The sequence below is a fragment of the Schistocerca cancellata genome, chromosome 4 (genome assembly GCF_023864275.1).
Source record: "Schistocerca cancellata isolate TAMUIC-IGC-003103 chromosome 4, iqSchCanc2.1, whole genome shotgun sequence".
Taxonomy (NCBI): domain Eukaryota; kingdom Metazoa; phylum Arthropoda; class Insecta; order Orthoptera; family Acrididae; genus Schistocerca; species Schistocerca cancellata.
Window position 1 is genome coordinate 654,191,620 of NC_064629.1, and position 19,438 is coordinate 654,211,057.

The window sequence follows — 19,438 nt, forward strand, 5'->3', positions numbered from 1 at the left end:
CACCAATTTAGTACTGGAGGGCAGCGTGGAGGATAAAAATCGTAGAGGGAGACCAAGAGATGAATACACTAAGCAGATTCAGTAGGCTGTAGGCTACAATAGGTACTGGGAGATGAAGAAGCTTGCGCAGGATAGAGTAGCATGGAGAGCTGCATCAAACCAGTCTCAGGACTGAAGACCACAACAACAACAACAACTAAGTAGTTAGGGATTTCGTTAGGGGGAGAACACATGGACATTACCGCTTTCTGATGCCACAACACAGCGGTCAAGCCACATGTTTCCACTTCCTAGACCTATCGCACTACATGCCACGCTCCTTTCATATAATCTCTATAATTATGCTTTCGAAATACGGCGTATAACAAAAAGGTATGCCCAAACTCAAAGGAAATATTCCTTACACACAGAGGAACAAAATACGTTATATGGACATGGGTCTGGAAACTATTTATTTCCATGTTAGAGCTCATTTTGTGCTTCTCTTCACAATCACATTCATCATGGAAAATGTACAGAAACAGACAGCATTATACGCAACGGTTTCTTATATGAAATGTTGAGAATGGGACGTTTAAGCCTACTAGTCGCTATGGAGGACGCCTAGAAGGATGAGCACACCTCAGTTGGAGGAGGAAATTCTTCGCGTAGTTGACGACAACCCTAGTGTCAGCTTAAGACAATTAGTTTCAACAAGTAATGTTAACTACGTGGGTGTCTGCAGAGTGCTACATGAGAACCTGCTGTGTCCATACCACGTACAGCGTATGCAGACAGTATCGATAGCTGATTTTCCTGCTCGGGTACACATCTGCGAATGGTTCACTGAACAATGTCAGCCCTCACTTTAGTACCAATGTGCTGTTCGCTGATGAGGCTTCATTTCAACGTGATCAGATCGTAAATTTTATGTATGGCTATCGAGTATCTTCGCGAATTTGTGCAATCATGTATCAACAAAAATTTTCTATCAACAATTGGGCCGGCATTGTTGGTAACTCTTTGTTAGAGCCTGATGTTCTTCCACCCAGGCTCAATGGAGAAACTCATCAGGGTTTCTTGGAGAACACTCTGCCTGTTCTGCCGGAACATGTGCCTTTACGATTGCAACAAAACTTGTGTTCATTCAGGATAAAGCTCTTCCTCATTTCAGGGTAGAGGTGGACCAGTTCCTTGACTTCCACGCTCTCCGCACCTGAACGCATTCAGCGCGTCAGTGGCTTAATGCGACGGCAGGTGGTTGTATCATTGCTAACGGAGGTCATTTTGAACATTTCATTTAGAAAAGTGCTTTATACTGTGCTGATACGTTCTTTTCCTGTATGTTTCCATGATTAACGTATTGAAGAGTTGTAGAAACAGAGCTCTACCTTCGAAGTACAGCGTTTCCGGACTCATGTCCACAATAACATATTTCCTTCCTCTAGGGGTGAGAAATTTTTCTTAAAAGTTTAGCTATACCTTTTCGTTGCCATCTTTGTGTAAATTAACTGTGTACTATATCAATGTGTAAATATTTCAGGCCACTGGACTACGTTCAAAGTAACAGTACAGAATGACATGCAACTGAGGATGGACGGGACAACACAACAAAGAAAGTAGTAATACTTACGGCTGAAATTGAGGTTGATGGACGCAGCCACCTCCCCCATCTTGTTTTTGGCCTTGACTTTGTAGAGGCCCGCGTCGCTCTCGATGACATCGTCGAGTTCGAGAACGACGAGGAACTTGTTGGAGCCGAGCGCCTGCGTGCGCATCACGGTCCTGTGGTCCTCTGCGAGCTGCGTGTCGCCCCTGAACCAGCATATGTCTGGCTTGGGGGACGACAGCAGCTGACACTCGAAGATGAGCCGGTTGCCCTCATCTTCCTGCCGTAGCTGCGGCTTCTGCGTGAAGCTCGGGGCGAAGTCCTCCGCCACCCCCATGCCGCCCGGGGTGGCTTTCTGCAGCGGCGAACACTACCACCCTGCATACCAACAGAACTGTCACTTCACTCGTCACTTAATCTACTTCACCATTACGCCAAACACGTCCATGTGTAAACGTTGCCGACTTTTTTTCGGAAAGTATTTCGATCAGTTCTCATTTAAAATGGTTGTACAGATCCGTAATAAGTACACGACAAAAAATAGCTGGACTTAATGTGACAGATTCCTCTACTCGACTCAAGAATTTCTTGCCAGAAGTGCAGCTTAAACTGAAAGCATGTGCCAAATGTTGATTAGAAGCTTCCCTGTGCCCTTGTGAAGTATTTAGAGAAATAAATGGATCGAAATAAAATAAAAATTCCTTTCTCTACTAGTCTGAATACATCCAGGATAAAATCTGGAGCATTTGGTGATACATAAGGAGAACTATTAAGGATGGGATTCATCTATTGAAAAGATATTTTGAGGAAATATAAAAACGTTTACACATGGTCGCACTTTGCGCCAAAGTTATGTTACCACGCATATAGAACAAATAATAATAAAAAGTAACTGTTTGTTGATCTTTTATTAATGGCTTCCCAAACTCAGTTAATGTAAAATTTCGGAGTGATTTATTCATACACTTCAGTGTTTTCCGTTAAACTGAATTTCATATAACGTTTTAAGTTTAATATCCTACGATGTTCGAAGGGACATCAGATAAATTAATTTTTAGTTCAAACCACAAACTCACTGTTCGACGGTAAATTTCGTTCCTTAAAACATTAGTGCACAGATGAAATCGAATATAAAACAAGGAACAAATGTCTATGGTCTTCTAATCATACCAATTTTTTGCGATAAATGTAATTTTTACCCGCTTATGTAGTGAGTGAAAATAAAATCTTGAGCCCCTACGGGACAGTTCCCTCTACTGGACTTCTGATGGTCCATAGTAATCTTCAAGAAGAATGTTTTTGCCGTTTACGCGAAAATATAAAGAACGTATATCAACAGGTGGAACTTCTGACGTACCATCGGAAATGGCTAGCGTTATTTGTTTGTTTTATGAATCCAAATTAATTTATTAACTACGAGCAATAGACGCGGTAGCGTTTTAAAACCTGCACAAAGGTCCCTAAATGACAACTGTGATAACTGGACTTTGAGCAAGATTTTTCTGTCAATACGTCTACAACAGTTAACTTTTATCTCACTTCCGGGTACAATTTTAGATCCTAGTTTTCGTATCCCGCAGTGTGTTAAACACTTTCCGCAGAGCGACTCTTTAATCATCTTCAACCGTTTTGTTATTTTATGATGAAATTGGGACTCATTAGAAGTAGATAATGCCGTATATTTGTAAAATCTAGATTATATATTTATGTACAATCAAACATAAAATGACGTAAATGCTATATCTAAAAATCAAACGCTATGCGGACACAACAGTAATAGCCACATGCACGACAGACGTTAGTATTAAACGTATGCGATTAAATACGTTCACTGAAATGTACTAAAATGCCAAGCAGAGTAAGTGAAGATCAGTTGACTTGTAACGGCAAGGTCTTGCAATATCTTCTAGATATATACGTAAATGTTATTCCTATGCGTTGCTCACTTTATTAAAGCGGAAAGCAATACCAACCAGCCTTCAAAGACTATTGGTCAGGAAGCAACAGGAGACTGTAATTTCTGCAAATAGATAGCAATCTTACAATATCTTTCTTCATAACGTCAGTTAATCAGTTACCGATAATTTAAAGCCACGTATGTATAGAAGTTTCATTTTGCATATTTATACTAGATGCTGATATCTGCATTTTAAAGACTGACATCTTAAGTACAGGAAAGACATAATGACTGATGTGATGTTATATATGTAGCATTTTATGAATTCAGAACACAATACTAACGTGACACATAAATATAAATGAGCATAAGAATTATTAGACACTCTTGGAACGGTACAGACATCGTTATGAGATCAGTCAAAGATATAATGGGCCAACTGAATTGTTCAATTTGATCATTCGGTACCGAATACTGTACGATAGGAGTTCAATTAGTCATTGATTATAAAATAAGGTATTTAAAAGATAAAATAAAATCGCGACGTACGTCATTGCCCTAGTCTAGAAATTCTCGTTTGCTTGTGTAAGAATATCAGAGGACGTAGCAATCAATGACAGACATCGTAGCGGCTATGCATTTTCTACATTGCTCAGTCCATGGTAAGTGATTTTTATACGTCTGAACACTACCATTCCCACTTCATCGTTCTTCTGCACATTTACTTTATATTACCTATCACGTTTACTATTTCCAGTTTACGTAAATGTTGAAGGCATCAGCATAATCATCATAAATGAAAAGGAGAGGATATAATGGCTCTAATACCCTGGGGTCAGCGGTATTTTAATACTGTGAAATGCAAAAGGTGATAATATAGTAGTTAATCAAAATATCCACGGGTATGCTGCCGGTCTATAGTGTCCAACGGGCACAATATTTCGGCGATCAAACATGTCGCCATCATCAGGTGAACTGACGGACTGAGCTCCTGTGAACGTACCGGCACGGAGATCCGTACGCTATGGCTGCTCAGAGGGAACTGGGTTCGGTCGCGGCGGCGGCCGATTTAAATACCCGCCGCCGCGACCGAACCCAGTTCCCTCTGAGCAGCCATAGCGTACGGATCTCCGTGCCGGTACGTTCACAGGAGCTCAGTCCGTCAGTTCACCTGATGATGGCGACATGTTTGATCGCCGAAATATTGTGCCCGTTGGACACTATAGACCGGCAGCATACCCGTGGATATTTTGATTATCAAATACGCCGGGAGAAACTCAAGAATCACAATATAGTAGTTGATATCTGTAGATGTGCCACAACATATGCTTCCCAATTCCGTCTTTCGAATGTCTGTAACTATAGTGGTTTCCTTAAATTGTGTTCCCAACATCACGTCTCTTCTTCTGGTGAGAGATATTTCCATATGTATCTTAACCTCTCATAGCTTACTTAGATTATTTGAACTACGTACTTTCATCTGTCCATTACATATTTTAGAGTTTTATGCAGCATATGTTCGATTCCGCGACTGAATTGCCATAATGTTTTACTACCTCACGAAGGACCCGGGTTTGATTCTCTGTCTCGCCAAGCTTCGAAGGACTAATTAAAGAGCTCCGTGAAGGAGAATAGCTGTTCCTCTGGATTCGAGCGCCAACGACACGGAGATGGGCGTGCTGACCAGTAAATTCTACAACACTACTTTATCAAGGCACTTTACACATAGTATTAAGTAATACAACGAAGTTTAGTTGTAATTAGTTAATATAGTATTATATTTCGACATTTTTAATGGTTTCAGTATTCCTTTTAACCGCAGCATTCCAACACAGTCTTTAAATCAAACTTTAATTGATCGCTAAATGTTTATGAAGTTCTGTTTCTAGTTAAAAATTTTAATTATGAACCTTTAAGTCTTCCTTAAGCCGTCTACATGTTCATTCAACCATGTTTTATGAGGATCCAAGGTTGATGAACAATTCTTACCAATGCATCGGACGGGGTTTTGTATGCCGTCAGTTACATCACAGAATTATTCTAACCAGTCAGTTGGGCGTTAGTCATCCCCAATATCAGATTTGTGAGAACGTTCCATCGTATACAATTTCAAATGGACACGACTAAATATTTGACCCTTTTGACAAATCACGATTTCTCGTTGACCTTGTAGCAAAACAATAACTAATGTCTGCGGCTGTTTACGCTTATTATATATGTCTACACTGACAGTCAACTGTCAGTCCTTTGTAACAAGCGTTGATTATCTGTAATTTTTGGTATATTTTGCAAAAATCTTCTCACAACAGTACCTCTACATTTACAACACCGTCGACCATGAACAATGTCAGAGAATAACTGATGCAATGTAAATAGTTTTTTACATACGAAGGAAAGGATCCATCTTACCTCCTTATATTAAGCCCATCACTTAACTGCTTATGAGAAATGTGCAGCTTAAATAACGAAACTTTGATAACTTTTTTATCATTTTCTAAGTAATTTTTCCACATTCTCTCCATCCATAGAGATAATGGCAGCCATCACACTTTCAGTATATAAAGTTGTGTTTTTATCGAATGCTTTCATATAATAGGTCACAGATGCGCAGTCATTAGAAGACATTAATCCGTGCAACACCCTGTCAAATTATCTTTATAATAAATGCAGACAAATACGAAAATGTGCCTAAGACTTGTGACATTTCATCAATATTCCAATCTTGTAATAAGAACTTACGAATGTTCCCGTTATTAAATCTCTCAGTTTAATAAATTACTGTAAACAACAGTAAGCACAGTATCCTGGAAAGCTTCGTGGAAATGCAAATCGCATTTTATAGTCGTAGCAGCTCAATTACGAACGCCTATTTACTAGGTCGTGGCTCCCATTACCACTCTGACGCGTCTTGGAATGGACTCCACGAGGCCCTGTATTATGAGCCACGTTGCTCCATGACCATTCGACCGCCATCCGCAACTAACGGACAGTCGGAACTGCGTCCAAGACGGCAGTAGCGATCCAGATGTGCTCAATAGGGTTGAGGTCAGGTGACCTCCGTGGCTGCAAAGGACAAAGGGCTCGTGGACTGGTTACACGCTGTCTACATAAAGGTGACTAGTCGGTTCTGTCCGATTACGTTATCAGTGGGGTGATTTGCACACGATTTGCTGTGGAACGGAAATAAATGCTTACTCTTTTTACCTGTTTCACTATCCTGTCACACGAAGTACTACAGTTGCAAAAATAATTACCTGGCATTATTCTCTAGGATTTTAAGGTTTATGTTCATTTCCTACTGACTCCTATAACATATTATTCTTGTCTTAACTGCTAATAGTTAAATATACACTAAATGTTTAGCAATTTTCACTGTCACTTTATTATGCGACCTGTAGCATATACTATGTCACAGCAGGAGATTATGCAGAGTATTAGTAGACAGTATGCTGCTTGAGATTTCATTTTTTTATATAAACTTATTTCGGCTTTATTGCTTTCATCAGTACATCTGCTGACAATCTCTTTTATTTATATTTTTCGTAATATATATCCGCCCCCGGTAGCTGAGTGGTCAGCGCTACAGAATGTCAATCCTAAGCGCCCGGATTCGATTCCCGGCTGGGTCGGAGATTTTCCCCGCTCAGGGACTAGATGTTGTGTTGTCCTAATCATCATCATCATTTCATCCCCACCGACGCGCAAGTCGCCGAAGTGGCGTCAAATCGAAAGACTTGCACCCGGTGAACGGTCTACCCAACGGGAGGCCCTAGTCGCACGACAATCGAAATATATGTATAATTTATAAAGGTTTTTTACATTGGATATTCACGTCCTGACGGTGTATACGGACATATGTCAACTTTGAGTAAACTATTACTGCTGTCCGTAGTAACATTTTTTCCGTAACGTTTTAAAATTGTTCGATGATAATAGGAATAACTGATAACCAAAACACCAGAGATTACAAACACATAATAACATTATCATAGAAACACGACCCGCAACAACATAAATATCTTTTAGTAAACAAGTAGATGACGCACTTTAAATTCTACGACTGTCAAAATAATAAAAAACGTATTATAATATACGTGCAACATAAAATAATCGGCCGGCCGGGGTGACCGTACGGTTCTAGGCGCTACAATCTGGAACCGCAGGACCACTACGGTCGCAGGTTCGAATCCTGCCTCGGGCATGGATGGGTGTGATGTCCTTCGGTTAGTTAGGTTTAAGTAGTTCTAAGTTTTAGGGGACTGATGACCTCAGAAGTTAAGTCCCATAGCGCTCAGAGCCATTTTTTAAAAAAATAATCGAACATATCGACAGAACATCCCATATAAAGAAGACTCGAAGGAACCTTAATCGTTATTCATTACTAGAAGTACGAATAAAGATCAGTATAAAGAAGTCACTCTTAGCTGGCCCTTGTAACTGCAGTTTTAATGGTAATAACCGTGACTTGCAATTTAATGAGTAGCATGAACGGAGAAGTTACCTTCAATAATTCTTTTCTTTTACATATTGTCAAGAACGATGTTGCAAAACAACAGTACTTAAGTTGACTACGTACAGGTAAATTTCGCCTTACCTAATACGTTTTATATGTAACACTTCATGCTGCGGCCGTGCGGTTCTAGGCGCTACAGTGTGGAACCGAGCGACCGCTCCGGTCGCAGGTTCGAATCCTGCCTCGGGCATGGATGTGTGTGATGTCCTTAGGTTAGTTAGGTTTAATTAGTTCTAAGTTCTAGGCGACTGATGACCTTAGAAGTTAAGTCGCATAGTGCTCAGAGCCATTTTTTGAACTTCATGTAGCGACTGGAAATAGAAAATCCGGGTGTTACATAATCTAGAAGTCTATTACGATTTCAGGAAACATCAGTAACATATTTCGTATTTTCAACGGCTGTTACCCCCAGTAAAACCTTTGAAGTAACAGTTTGCTTCTCCTTGGCAACGGTAAACATACCAAAGTGTTTCCCTCGTGAATTACAAATATTCTGGCGTGCAAGAGGGCCTATAAACACGCGGCAAACGTATCCACAGGGACGCAAGCTGACGAGGAACAGCATCTCCCTAGAACGGATATGTGTCTGAATCGCTTGAGCTGCTGTTTGCCTGTTACCAGTCAAGCTGTATACTTTTTAATTCACAAGCTTTTTGCTCACCCGTCAAATGATCGATTCCGCAAGTATGAATAGGGATGAAGCTCTTCAGAGAGATATATCGAATGAAATGAATGTAACTGTCAGGAATGGAAAATCAAAATCATCCAATGATGAGCTCACAACTTCAAACTAGAGTCACCTGCTCCTAGCATATGACATTAGCAGCAGCTAAATTTTTAATTCGTAGAGGAAAGGTCTTTCTTTTTGAAAGTCTCTAATATCGGTGAAAGAAAGTATGGAGCTGTTACAGCCCGCGATCAGAGGGTGTTTGAGAACAAATGGGGAATACTGGAAAATTAAAAGGTTTGTGTTCTGGTATCGTAACAGTACCAGCAGCTCGGTGTATATACTCTTACAAAATTAAGCTCAGGAGATCTACATTTCATCACTTTATTTTATATTTTTTTCGCTGTGGTCCGCACTACAATCGTAATATATTTATGATATTACAACATTTTCGTCACAGAAATATAGAAATATGATGTTCACCTCTCTGATACTCTCCAAATCGTATGTACAGATGTGAACTATGATGATGTCAAATATTATGGCGCCTTGTGTAATAATTTAAGATTATGGAATGTAATAAGGCTTTTCTAAACCACCTGAAAATCACTTGTGTAGAGAAACTGTTTAAAGAATAAAACTGTCCGTAACTTACAGAGAGAAACCTGACTCGTCTGATTGGATAATGTGTTTATAGGTACCTACAGTCCACTTTTGGCATCTCCGGATTCACTGTATCCTGGAAGCTTATTTAGTCTGGAGTAAACAAGGGTCTCTAATATGGAACTTGGCTCCAAATCTCGATATCATTCCATTAACTGTACAGATTGCGTCCTGGAAAAGTTATTAAAGAACCAGGGACGACTTACTCCATCGACTTATTCCTCTCAGGCAAACTGATTTTAGGCTGTAGCTGTTTCTTCCTGTGGTTACCGCATCTTACGGCCACAATCCTTAGACCATGAAGTCTGCTGTTGCCAGTAAACCCGTGGAATAGTTCATGGCGATAGACCAACGAAACCTTCCACCTGACCCATAGTAGGACGCTCGGTGCGTCGGAGTGCAATCACCCTTTTTGGAACAGTACCATATCGGCCTTACACTTGACAAAGTATTGTGATCAATGTTCTACCCTTTCCGAGCACTTGAGTTTCACTTTCCCTTCTTCTAATCGACCTTTAAGTGTCTGCAGCAGGCTTTAGTTTCGACATGCTAGGTGGTGAAATATTTATATGGCGATTTTACGTGAGATGCTTCAGCGAAGCTTGTGTATATGTGTTGTTTCAGTGCCTTGTATTTCAGTAAAGAGGCCCTCTGAACGGTTTTATACCGAACTAAGCGATTTTCATATTTTTATACTCGATTTCATTACTTGATGTGTTTGATAAGAGAATTTAACACTTCCTTATTAGTTAAGTTTTATAATTATATGCTCTTGTATTTGAAATTTCTTTAAGTTGTGTGATCTCAGGATTAAATGATGGACAAGTTGTACTTCTGTTCAACGAAAACAAGGACGTATTTATCAGCATCAAATACCAAGGGAACATAGTTTGTTACAGTCATAGCTAAATCACATGTCACTACGTCACATTTCTCGGAGAACGTAATATCTTCGTACCGACACTACACACATTTTTCGCCGTTGAATCGCTATCACTGGATCTAGCAGAATAAATTGTTGGGCGTGTCACAGGTTTTCTTTGTAAGTAAATGGTACGAGTAAGACAGTCCTGACTTAAGCATAATAATCATAATGAAATATGGTAGGAAAGACAGTGAATGACATGTGTCAAGTCAGCGAAAAACAAGAATTAAGAACTTAGCGCATAAAGAATTCTCCGAGACACATTAAACGGTACTTACAACTGTCAGTTGATTGGTCGTCGAATATTCCACGTATAGCAGCTTAAAAGACATTCAGTTTTCTGTCACCATTTGTCGCGAGACGAAATTCAGTCTAACGCGTTTAACAAATGTTTGTCGCTCAGTGTCCGCCGGTCGTATGGCATTATTCGCCGGGAAACCCCCTCTTGTGTAATTGTTTTTGTTTGACGCCACTTCGGCGACTTCCACCTCGATAAAGATGAAATGAAATGTTTTGAACGGTACAAATATCCAGTCTCCGAGCCAAGAAAATCTCTGACCTGACAGGGAGTCGAGTCCAGGACCCCGCGATCTAGATGTAGCAATGCTAACCATTAAACAATGACCGCGAACGACAGGGTACTCATTATCAACAAATGAAAGTTATCTTTCACCACCGACGCTGTCCGTTTGTGGAAAGAGCGAACATGTTGAGTTATATGTGTTAATTAATAAAACGGAAGAACTAGGCTTCATAAAACGTTCACGTTTCCTTTAGGTGTGCTCAGAAGATCGCTTGTTAAAGAACTGTGTGATTGGTTGGCGAAAAGGAACCCAATCTTCTCCAAGCTATACATACTTCTGCAATTACGCTGTGTCTCCTCAGCCAGGGAAAGACCTCATTTAATTAACTGAACTGTTTCTTTAGGTCTTCTCACTGTAATTTCGCCGCAGAGAAGTGAAGGATAGTACGTTACCTCTCATAAATTCGCATTTTGTATTTACACCGATTAATTGTCCGCCCCAGTAGCTGAGTGGTCAGCGTGACGGATTGCCGTCCTCCGGGCCCGGGTTCGATTCCCGGCTGGGTCGGAGATTTTCTCCGCTCAGGGACTGGGTGTTGTGTTGTGTTCATCATCATTTCATCCCCATCCGGCGTGCAGGTCGCCCAATGTGGCGCCGAATGTCATAAGACCTGCGCCAAGGCGGCCGGACCTGCCCCGCGAGGGGCCTCCCGGCCAATGACGCCAAACGCTCATCATCATCATCATCACCGATTAATTACTAAAAGTAAGTAACAGGATAGCGTAATTATTTTATAAAAGTTACTTTTTAACCTTTAGGAAACGAGTTTCGTAACGTAATGTTTGCACATTGAACTATAATGAGATAAATATTTCGATTTACTTCCTGTAATTTCAGTGTTTACATTCAACTGTCATCAAATTAGAAGAGGGTAAGCTGACTGAAGGGCGACTTCCAGAAAAATTTATCCTTTGCATATGGGAAAATTGTATAAATCTTGAAGTCTATCGATATTTATGTCGATAAATCACATTCATCCTTGACGTCAATTGGACATAGAGGAACTATTAACAGCCTCCCTTTGACGGGAGAAGTGAGGCTACGGTTGGGGTTTAGATTATCTCACATTTCTACGTGAATTTTTGTAACACATGTTTGGTGGGTTCCACTTTTAATTCGTGATTTTGTGGTTTATTTTAGTGTTTAATCTTTTAATTCCCAGCCGACGCAAGCTGTAAAGAGAAGGACCACTCTTGCTCGTGCCCAGTGAACAACCGGGAGGAATGTGATAACGAGCATGATGGAAGTGTATAGCCATTTCACCACTAATACTTTGGAAAATGACAGATGACTTAAATTAAAGCGGTTAACTAGCATTAGTGGCTCTCAAAGAGATCGCTTACATGTGTTGATCGTTTCTGTGTACAGGGCATTGTAATATGTCCAACCAACCTTTTCAAAAGGGAATTCTGAAATCAAAATATTCTTCCTCAAAATTTTATAATGCTTTTTAGAGGAAACATCTGATAATGTACGCAATGTAGGAACAATGCAGCATGAGGAAGGTTGTTTCACTTTATCTCAGTGCTCACAAACATAAAAGGGTTCGGTTTTCATTCAGATATAATTAGAAGATTGCGTGTTAAAGAACTATGTGTCTGGTCGGTAAACAACTGACTTGCTGTCAGTGAAAGGTAAATTTTTACTTCCTATTACGGATGATGTCGAGTTCGGGCCGCATCAGTTCCATTCGTTGCACTGTTTAAAGTTCATTGATTTAATTCTTAATTTGTGTGCCAAACGAAGGAATACCTCAAAGCGTGCAAGCAGACTGCGTTTCCCAATGTGAGCGAGATCGGGCAGAAATATAACCACTGATGATGTTTTATTTCAATAAAATGAAATGCGTTTGGTAATTAAAACTACATGTTCTTGCAGTTGCGAAGACGGATTTAAAATACCGCGATAATCATTGATGTAAGCTTACTTAGTTCCACACATGAACTAATTCAGAAACGAAACTCTAACTAGCTTCCGCACTTTATTCGTGACACATATAATCGTACATATAATGTATATAATTTACACATATGATCATACATAGAATTCGATGCATTTACAATCACCAAATATGAGGCAACAGTAATGCTACGAGAGAAATCCTCAGCTGCCACCACAATTAGACACTCGCTTGTAGTCGGCCGAGGTGGCCGAGCGGTTCTAGGCGCTAAAGTCTGGAACCGCGCGACCGCTACGGTCGCAGATTCGAATCCTGCCTCGGGCATGGATGTGTGTGATGTCCTTAGGTTAGTTAGGTTTAAGTAGATCTAAGTTCTAGGGGACTGATGACCTCGGAAGTTAAGTCCCATAGTGCTCAGAGCCATTTGAACCAACTCGCTCGTAGCCGGAAGGTCGAAGTATTCTGAACGTACCCCGAGTCGCCGCCACTTTGTTACATCTATTAGACGTAACTAACGTAGCTGGTCCCGTGAAGCTGGCCTGCGAGGAGACGGCCTGCACAACATGAAAGGGTAATCTGCGGATTCCAAGCCTTTGCTGCGAAAGAGGAAAGCAGACGTCGCGTATTTTAGAGACCAGATTACAAGGACAGAATATTCATGGAACCCGTCGCCATTGCATAACAAGAAATTTACCTCCTTCAGTCACTGTTGTGGATCAAGATGTGCAGTTGCCCGATGTATGCACAATTACTGCCGTGCGTTATCTGTACAGTGTCCTAGATCTTACGTTAACTGGCAGTGTCTTTAAATGAAAACTGCGGCACGAGCTCAGCAGCAAAATACCACACACTCAAAGTTGTTTGATTAAATTATAAACGTTATTCAGAATTGATTCCATCAGCTGCAATACATGTTTCTGAACTCGGAATGAAATGAGTGCGGACATTCTGTAGCGTGTCCGCACTAATTACAATTATAGCTATACGGAGGAGTGCTGTTTAGTCAGACACCGTGTCTGGCTTGTTGCTGCAATAAACTAATGACTTCACATGAACCCACGGGAAGAAACCCATGATACCTCACAGTCCACCGAATGGTACATCACATCCAGTCCACTCGTCATTTACATAACGTCGCAAAGCAGGCGCCCGCTGCGCGGCACATCATCCTTTTGGATCTACAGCATTGTTAACGTTAAACATGGATGTCTTTACAAAATAAAATTCTGTTAACTACTTCCGGTTATGCGGTATAATTTATCAGTGCTGTATGTGAATCCCTAAAATGCAGTGTGCTTACTTCGCGAACTTTATTGGATTTGTTCTCGCGAGTAGTGGATCGTGTGACGTTTTGCGAGATCTCGTCGTGAAGAAATTTCCGAACCCCTCAATATTTTCTTAATTTTTGATATTTTTATTCGATAAAATATATAGAATTTTCTAAATGTATATGTAAACAGTGCGTGTCAATATAATTACTGTGCTCATTGAGGGATTCGTTTCCGTACTGAACCATCTTATCCAAACTTCCCGAAAGAAATTCGTGAAACATAGGTACCTATGCCAACTCGGTGATACGGGAGGTTGCCTTCCGTTCATGCAATGATTCGAGGTCCCGATCAATCGTCAAGTCTGTAGCACATATGACTATTTTTTCTTGCAGAATATAGAGAACAGTTAAACCCTGATTCATTAAAGAGTCCAAGACCCATGAACAAAACGACTGCGAACATCTGGCTATTTTACAAACGATTTAACGTCTTAAATTTTTGCCTTTAAGCATGTAAGAGAGAAAAAGGTTAGGAAAGGTTTTAAATTATGTTTTGAAGTTTGTTGGAAGTCACAAAGTCCTCTCATTATGAATCACCAGATAAATATAAACTGGGTAATTTGGGCTCCGTTTTAAACAAAAGCTAGTTTTTCGCGCATCCTAATGTCTGTGGCATCATATGTCCTGAAACATGTGTTAAGTTATAAGTTAAAACGTCGTTCCTAATACCGAACAACGAAAATGTAGTAAGCGATAAACTTTTTTCCTTTCGGCATTTCTTGGGGGCGTCAGCAAGAAAAAGTTTCGTAAAGGTTTGAAATTATGTGAAAACGTTTTTGGAGATAGGTAAGTACTCTCATTGTCAGATACTGGGTGAATGGAGTCCTTGAATTTGCGCGCCGACAGTTATGCGGCCTCAAGTGAAACACATTGTTTCTGACTATAATACTTATCATCTTGTGTTAAACTTTCAACATCAGACTATACCTCTTGACGAGTAGATTATGATAACATTTAAAATTTTTAAATTCCGTCAGTAATTACGCGAAATACTAAAAATCAATTATTTTTAAATCTTATTTCCTTAAGGTATTACGCGATCATCAGCTTTGAGTAGAGCACTGTTTATTATTTTTTACTTTGACCTACACATGTCTTAAAATTGTTTTATCAATCTCAGTGGGTTGTTTTATTACCTGGTTCTACCTTTGGTCGAATATATGACTGTCAGTTATTATGGGTGCAGGCTTACTTTTACCGCAGTTTATTGTTCAGCCCCATTCTTATAGTAAAAATCATTTTATCGCCGTCTTCTCCGGTGTGATAACACATGCCTTAGTTTTCGCTACCAAAAAAGTTTTCACTTACGTTCTCTTTTCTGCTGTTTGTGGCGGTGCTATTACCGTGACAAAGTATGGCACTACGTACAAAAGCAATGCTATGTTGTACACTTTACACTCGTATGCGTCAACGATATTTATTATATTAGAGACGATGTAGTGAAGCTTGCATCGAAAATTTTGTGAGCACCTGAGGATGTCGTTGTGGGCTCGCCACTCGTGTGGACATTCACTCCAAGTCAAGCTTCCTGATTTCACAGCGTCACTTGACAATCTTTTTGTTAGCGTCTCGAAACAGCATGCCAGTTCTATATTTTCATTCCCATAGTTTCGTAAAATTTGTCGCAAAACAAGTCCTTCGTTCAAGGTTTGAACTTACCCCTTATCTAACATTCTGGCGCCGTTGTTGTTTCTCTTTCACAAAGACTACGTGCCGACAATGTGCTTTTAAACCAGTAACGGCGTGTACACTCTATTTTTCTTCTCGGTTAGAGTTTCTCAAACAAGAAGCGTCGATGCATGTGGAAAACCGCCCAAACTATACGTACTGAAGGGCTGTTGCTCGATCTGAACAGTCCGCAGCTCTGTCACGCGGTCGCGTTCTCGCTTCCCGAGCACGGGGTCCCGGGTCCGATTCCCGGCGGGGTCAGGGATTTTCACCTGCCTCGAGATGACTGGGTGTTTGCGTTGTCCTCATCATTTCATCATCATTCATGAAAGTGGCAATGTTGGACTGAGCAAAGGTTAGGAATTTGTACGGGCGCCGATAACCGCGTAGTTGAGCTCCCCACAAACCAAACATCATCATCATCATCATCATCATAATCGGTCTGAACACCCTGCTGGCTACCCTTGCCATTTCTTCTTAGTTAAAGATACTAGTATGTGGGAAAGTGTTTCGACTTATTCGTTTTCTTGAATGAAACAGGATGTCTAGAGTTGGGTAATCTTTTTAGAAAAACGCCAAGCTTCAAAATTTAATAATTGCGGAATACTGCCAAGGAATCCCATTTAGATAGAACAGCATGTCGGCTACTAAACTCCAAGCCACGATAAAATAAAGAAACGTCAATACACGCTTAGCCATCGAGACAATAGTCACGGCTGAACTGAAAAACAAAGCAGTAATTCTAGTCATCTTTCCGAGTCCTCTTTTCGGATCACAGGATCACATGGTGCAGACATCAGCAGCTCTCAAGGTGAAGTGTCACTTACGCTGTGTACATTTCTGCGTTTGCCTATTGTACGAACTGTTCTGCTTATGGCACCCAGTTCGACATTCAGGTGGTAGCACAAATTAGTGTGTTTTAGAGATGATGTGGTTGTCAATGTTAAAAACGATTTCTCTCTTTCTGTTTTGTCCTAATAATTGTTGAATGGATTATTAACAGTTACCGTTGATTATTCTTTCACCGATATCGGGCATATTCACACAACTTCTCCGTTGCTAAATAATTCCTTCAGTCCATCAGTTTCTTTATTCCTTTACTCTCCTTTTCTAAACAGCACTAATTCACAGTGATCTAATACCTCAATAAAATTACTAAATGCTCAACCTGTAAGTACCTAACTTACATTATACTGAAAACCACATCACCTACATTATAATGAAAACCACATCACCTACATTATAATGAATGAAATAGTATATTCGCAACAGGCATGTGAGGTATACTAGACGGTGAGCATCAGAGCACTCCTTCGTTCCTTTATTCTTCGCCTTTATATTCAAATAAAAATGTGTTATAGCGGCGTGTTTTTTTGTATAGCGGTTAAGTTTAAAATAGATCTACAGAGTCTTCAAGCTAGGATGACCTAAATGAAGTTCATTTCAGTTAATTAGTGCTATTGGTACTGGTTTTAAATTTCAGCCGAGTAGGAGACCGTTGTGTGCGGAACCTAGCTCCTCCGAGCTATAAACATTTTTACATCAATCGCTTCGTGGTCTTCTCGCGAAACAACTACGGCAATCAGTAATTTAATACACATAACGCCTCTAGGGCCGCTCATTGAACCAACAGTAAAGTGACTACTATAATTCTCTTCATCCCTGAGCTGTGCCGAACAGGGCGTGACTACAGCTTCGTCTCTGTGTAACACCACACCCAGTAAGACCAGTTACTCTGAAAGAATTTTAATAGAATAAATTTGTCGTATTATTCCCTGACCAATATCTTGATGTCTCGGCTCGTTTGATGAAAGATTCAAATTAACAATAAATCTAAATTAATGGTAAAATACAAAAAGTAGGCCTTCAGGAGGAAAAGCGAGGTCAACTATCAACCAGCTCTAGATTTCCCAATATGCTGTTTTGTAACTGGTTTCGCTTGGGATCTGATGGCATATCATTTAGTTCTTACGTTCATTGGTCTTTGTTACCCATATTCATATTAAGCAGCAATACAGCTGACAGTAATATAAGGGCCTGCAGGCGAAATATTAGATTGGAACGTATTTGCCCTACTGTGTTTCCAGTTTCCTTGTCAAAAAATTGTCTTTATTTTGTATAGTGAGAACTGTGGCGCAAAGGAGATAGCTTTGGCTCATCTGCAATATTTTCCAGTAAAAAATCGTCTTGAAACACTGCTTGTAGCTTTGTGTAGTTAAATGTGCGATAGTTATTGATTACGTTCTCGTGTAGAGCGAACTTGTCTCATCACGCGAATGTTCTGCAAGGAGTAATACTCACAGTTACAGTCTACTATCGGCCAATAACCGAGGTAAAGTTTTTCCCCCTCTATGCATTTCTGAATCACAAATGCCAAATATTGAGTTGGGAAAGTCTGCACGGTAAGAAGTCGGTATGCATGCTACGGGGTGTCTTGACGCTTCTCTCAGGAGGCATGCGCTTCCCTTGATAGACATTGTTGCTATAAACATCTAAGAGTACCTAAAATTTATGATCTGATTGAAACTGCAAGATGAAATTTTGTGCAGCTGCGCCTGATTGCACAATCAGGCCATCTAGAATTCGTCCGTGAGAGCGAATTTTAGCCCATTTTCTACATCATACAACGGAATGATGTGACAGTATGTACTTTAGACGTCGTATGTTACGTTCACAGAGATGCAACGTAACAGACGCGGTGGTTGTAAGGCTTGAGAAGCCAAAAACCAATCGGAGCTTTGTTTACGGTAACTGGCAATAACTCTCACATCGAGAGATACACTGAATTTATGTCCCGATACGCTCTATTTACATTTCCTTGACAACCTAACATAGTTTTCCTAAAAATCGTAACGTTAGGCACTTTCTTTAACTCACATATCCACTGAAATAGCATAAGCTGTTCCCAATGTTTACGAGGAGTAAGTTGTACATCTTGTGGAGACAATTTCTTCTCTTACTCCGAACCATTCCAGAGAGCACATGAACGGCATTTTTCGAGTTAACACGCTTTCCGTAGTAGAATCGATTATAGTCTGACGTATGACCCGAGAATCGGAGTGCATATAGCTTCGTTCGCGTAGAACAATCGTTTCTGCAAGAGACGAATGAAGTTTAAATTTTCTATCGACAGAAGAAATTTGTTGTTAAGCTAACAAACCCATAAAGGCATATATTCCAGACCTAACAGCAACATAACTTGAAATAAGAACAACACTGTTATCCGTTTAAACTCACTCATTCACTAAGTAGATGCACGAGGATCTTTCTGTGACCAATTCACTTGTGTAGAATGAGCGATGTAAGACTGAACGTTCATCCAGAGTACAAATTTATGACGTCCAGCATTTCATTGTCCAGTGATGTAAACATTTCGGTAGCGAGGAAAACACAGTAGACTATACGATTTCCAGCAGATCTATATCTAAACAAATAATACAGTCTTTTGTGGCTGCAGGCAGTTCTTCTTAGTCCTTTGAGATCTGAAGTTTTAACTGAGGGCTTCCAGCTTGGTGGCGCTGGGGTTGTTTTCCCCGCTCGTGCGAATCTGGCGTGCAGAAGGAATCTCGCGCAAATGCACAAAAGACGCCACGACTAACATCTAAAGAAAGCACTTTTATGTAACTCAGCTACAGAGAATGTTTCTAAGCGTAGGCTGCTTTCTTAGGTGGCTTAGGTTACTTGATAATTTCAACCTGTTTAT

General features: G+C 40.3%; 1 protein-coding gene across 33 annotated transcripts in view; it reads right to left on the bottom strand.

Annotated features, from left to right (window-relative positions):
• The window catches only part of LOC126183349 (twitchin), a 521,808-nt gene that overhangs the window by 499,661 nt on the left and 2,709 nt on the right, over positions 1 to 19,438 (bottom strand). For all 33 annotated transcript variants that reach the window (XM_049925263.1, XM_049925234.1, XM_049925262.1 and 30 more), the window contains exon 2: positions 1,613 to 1,966. In XM_049925263.1, coding sequence (XP_049781220.1) covers positions 1,613 to 1,925 — 313 coding nt within the window. In that variant the 5' untranslated portion in view covers positions 1,926 to 1,966. The remainder of the gene's footprint in view (positions 1 to 1,612; positions 1,967 to 19,438) is intronic.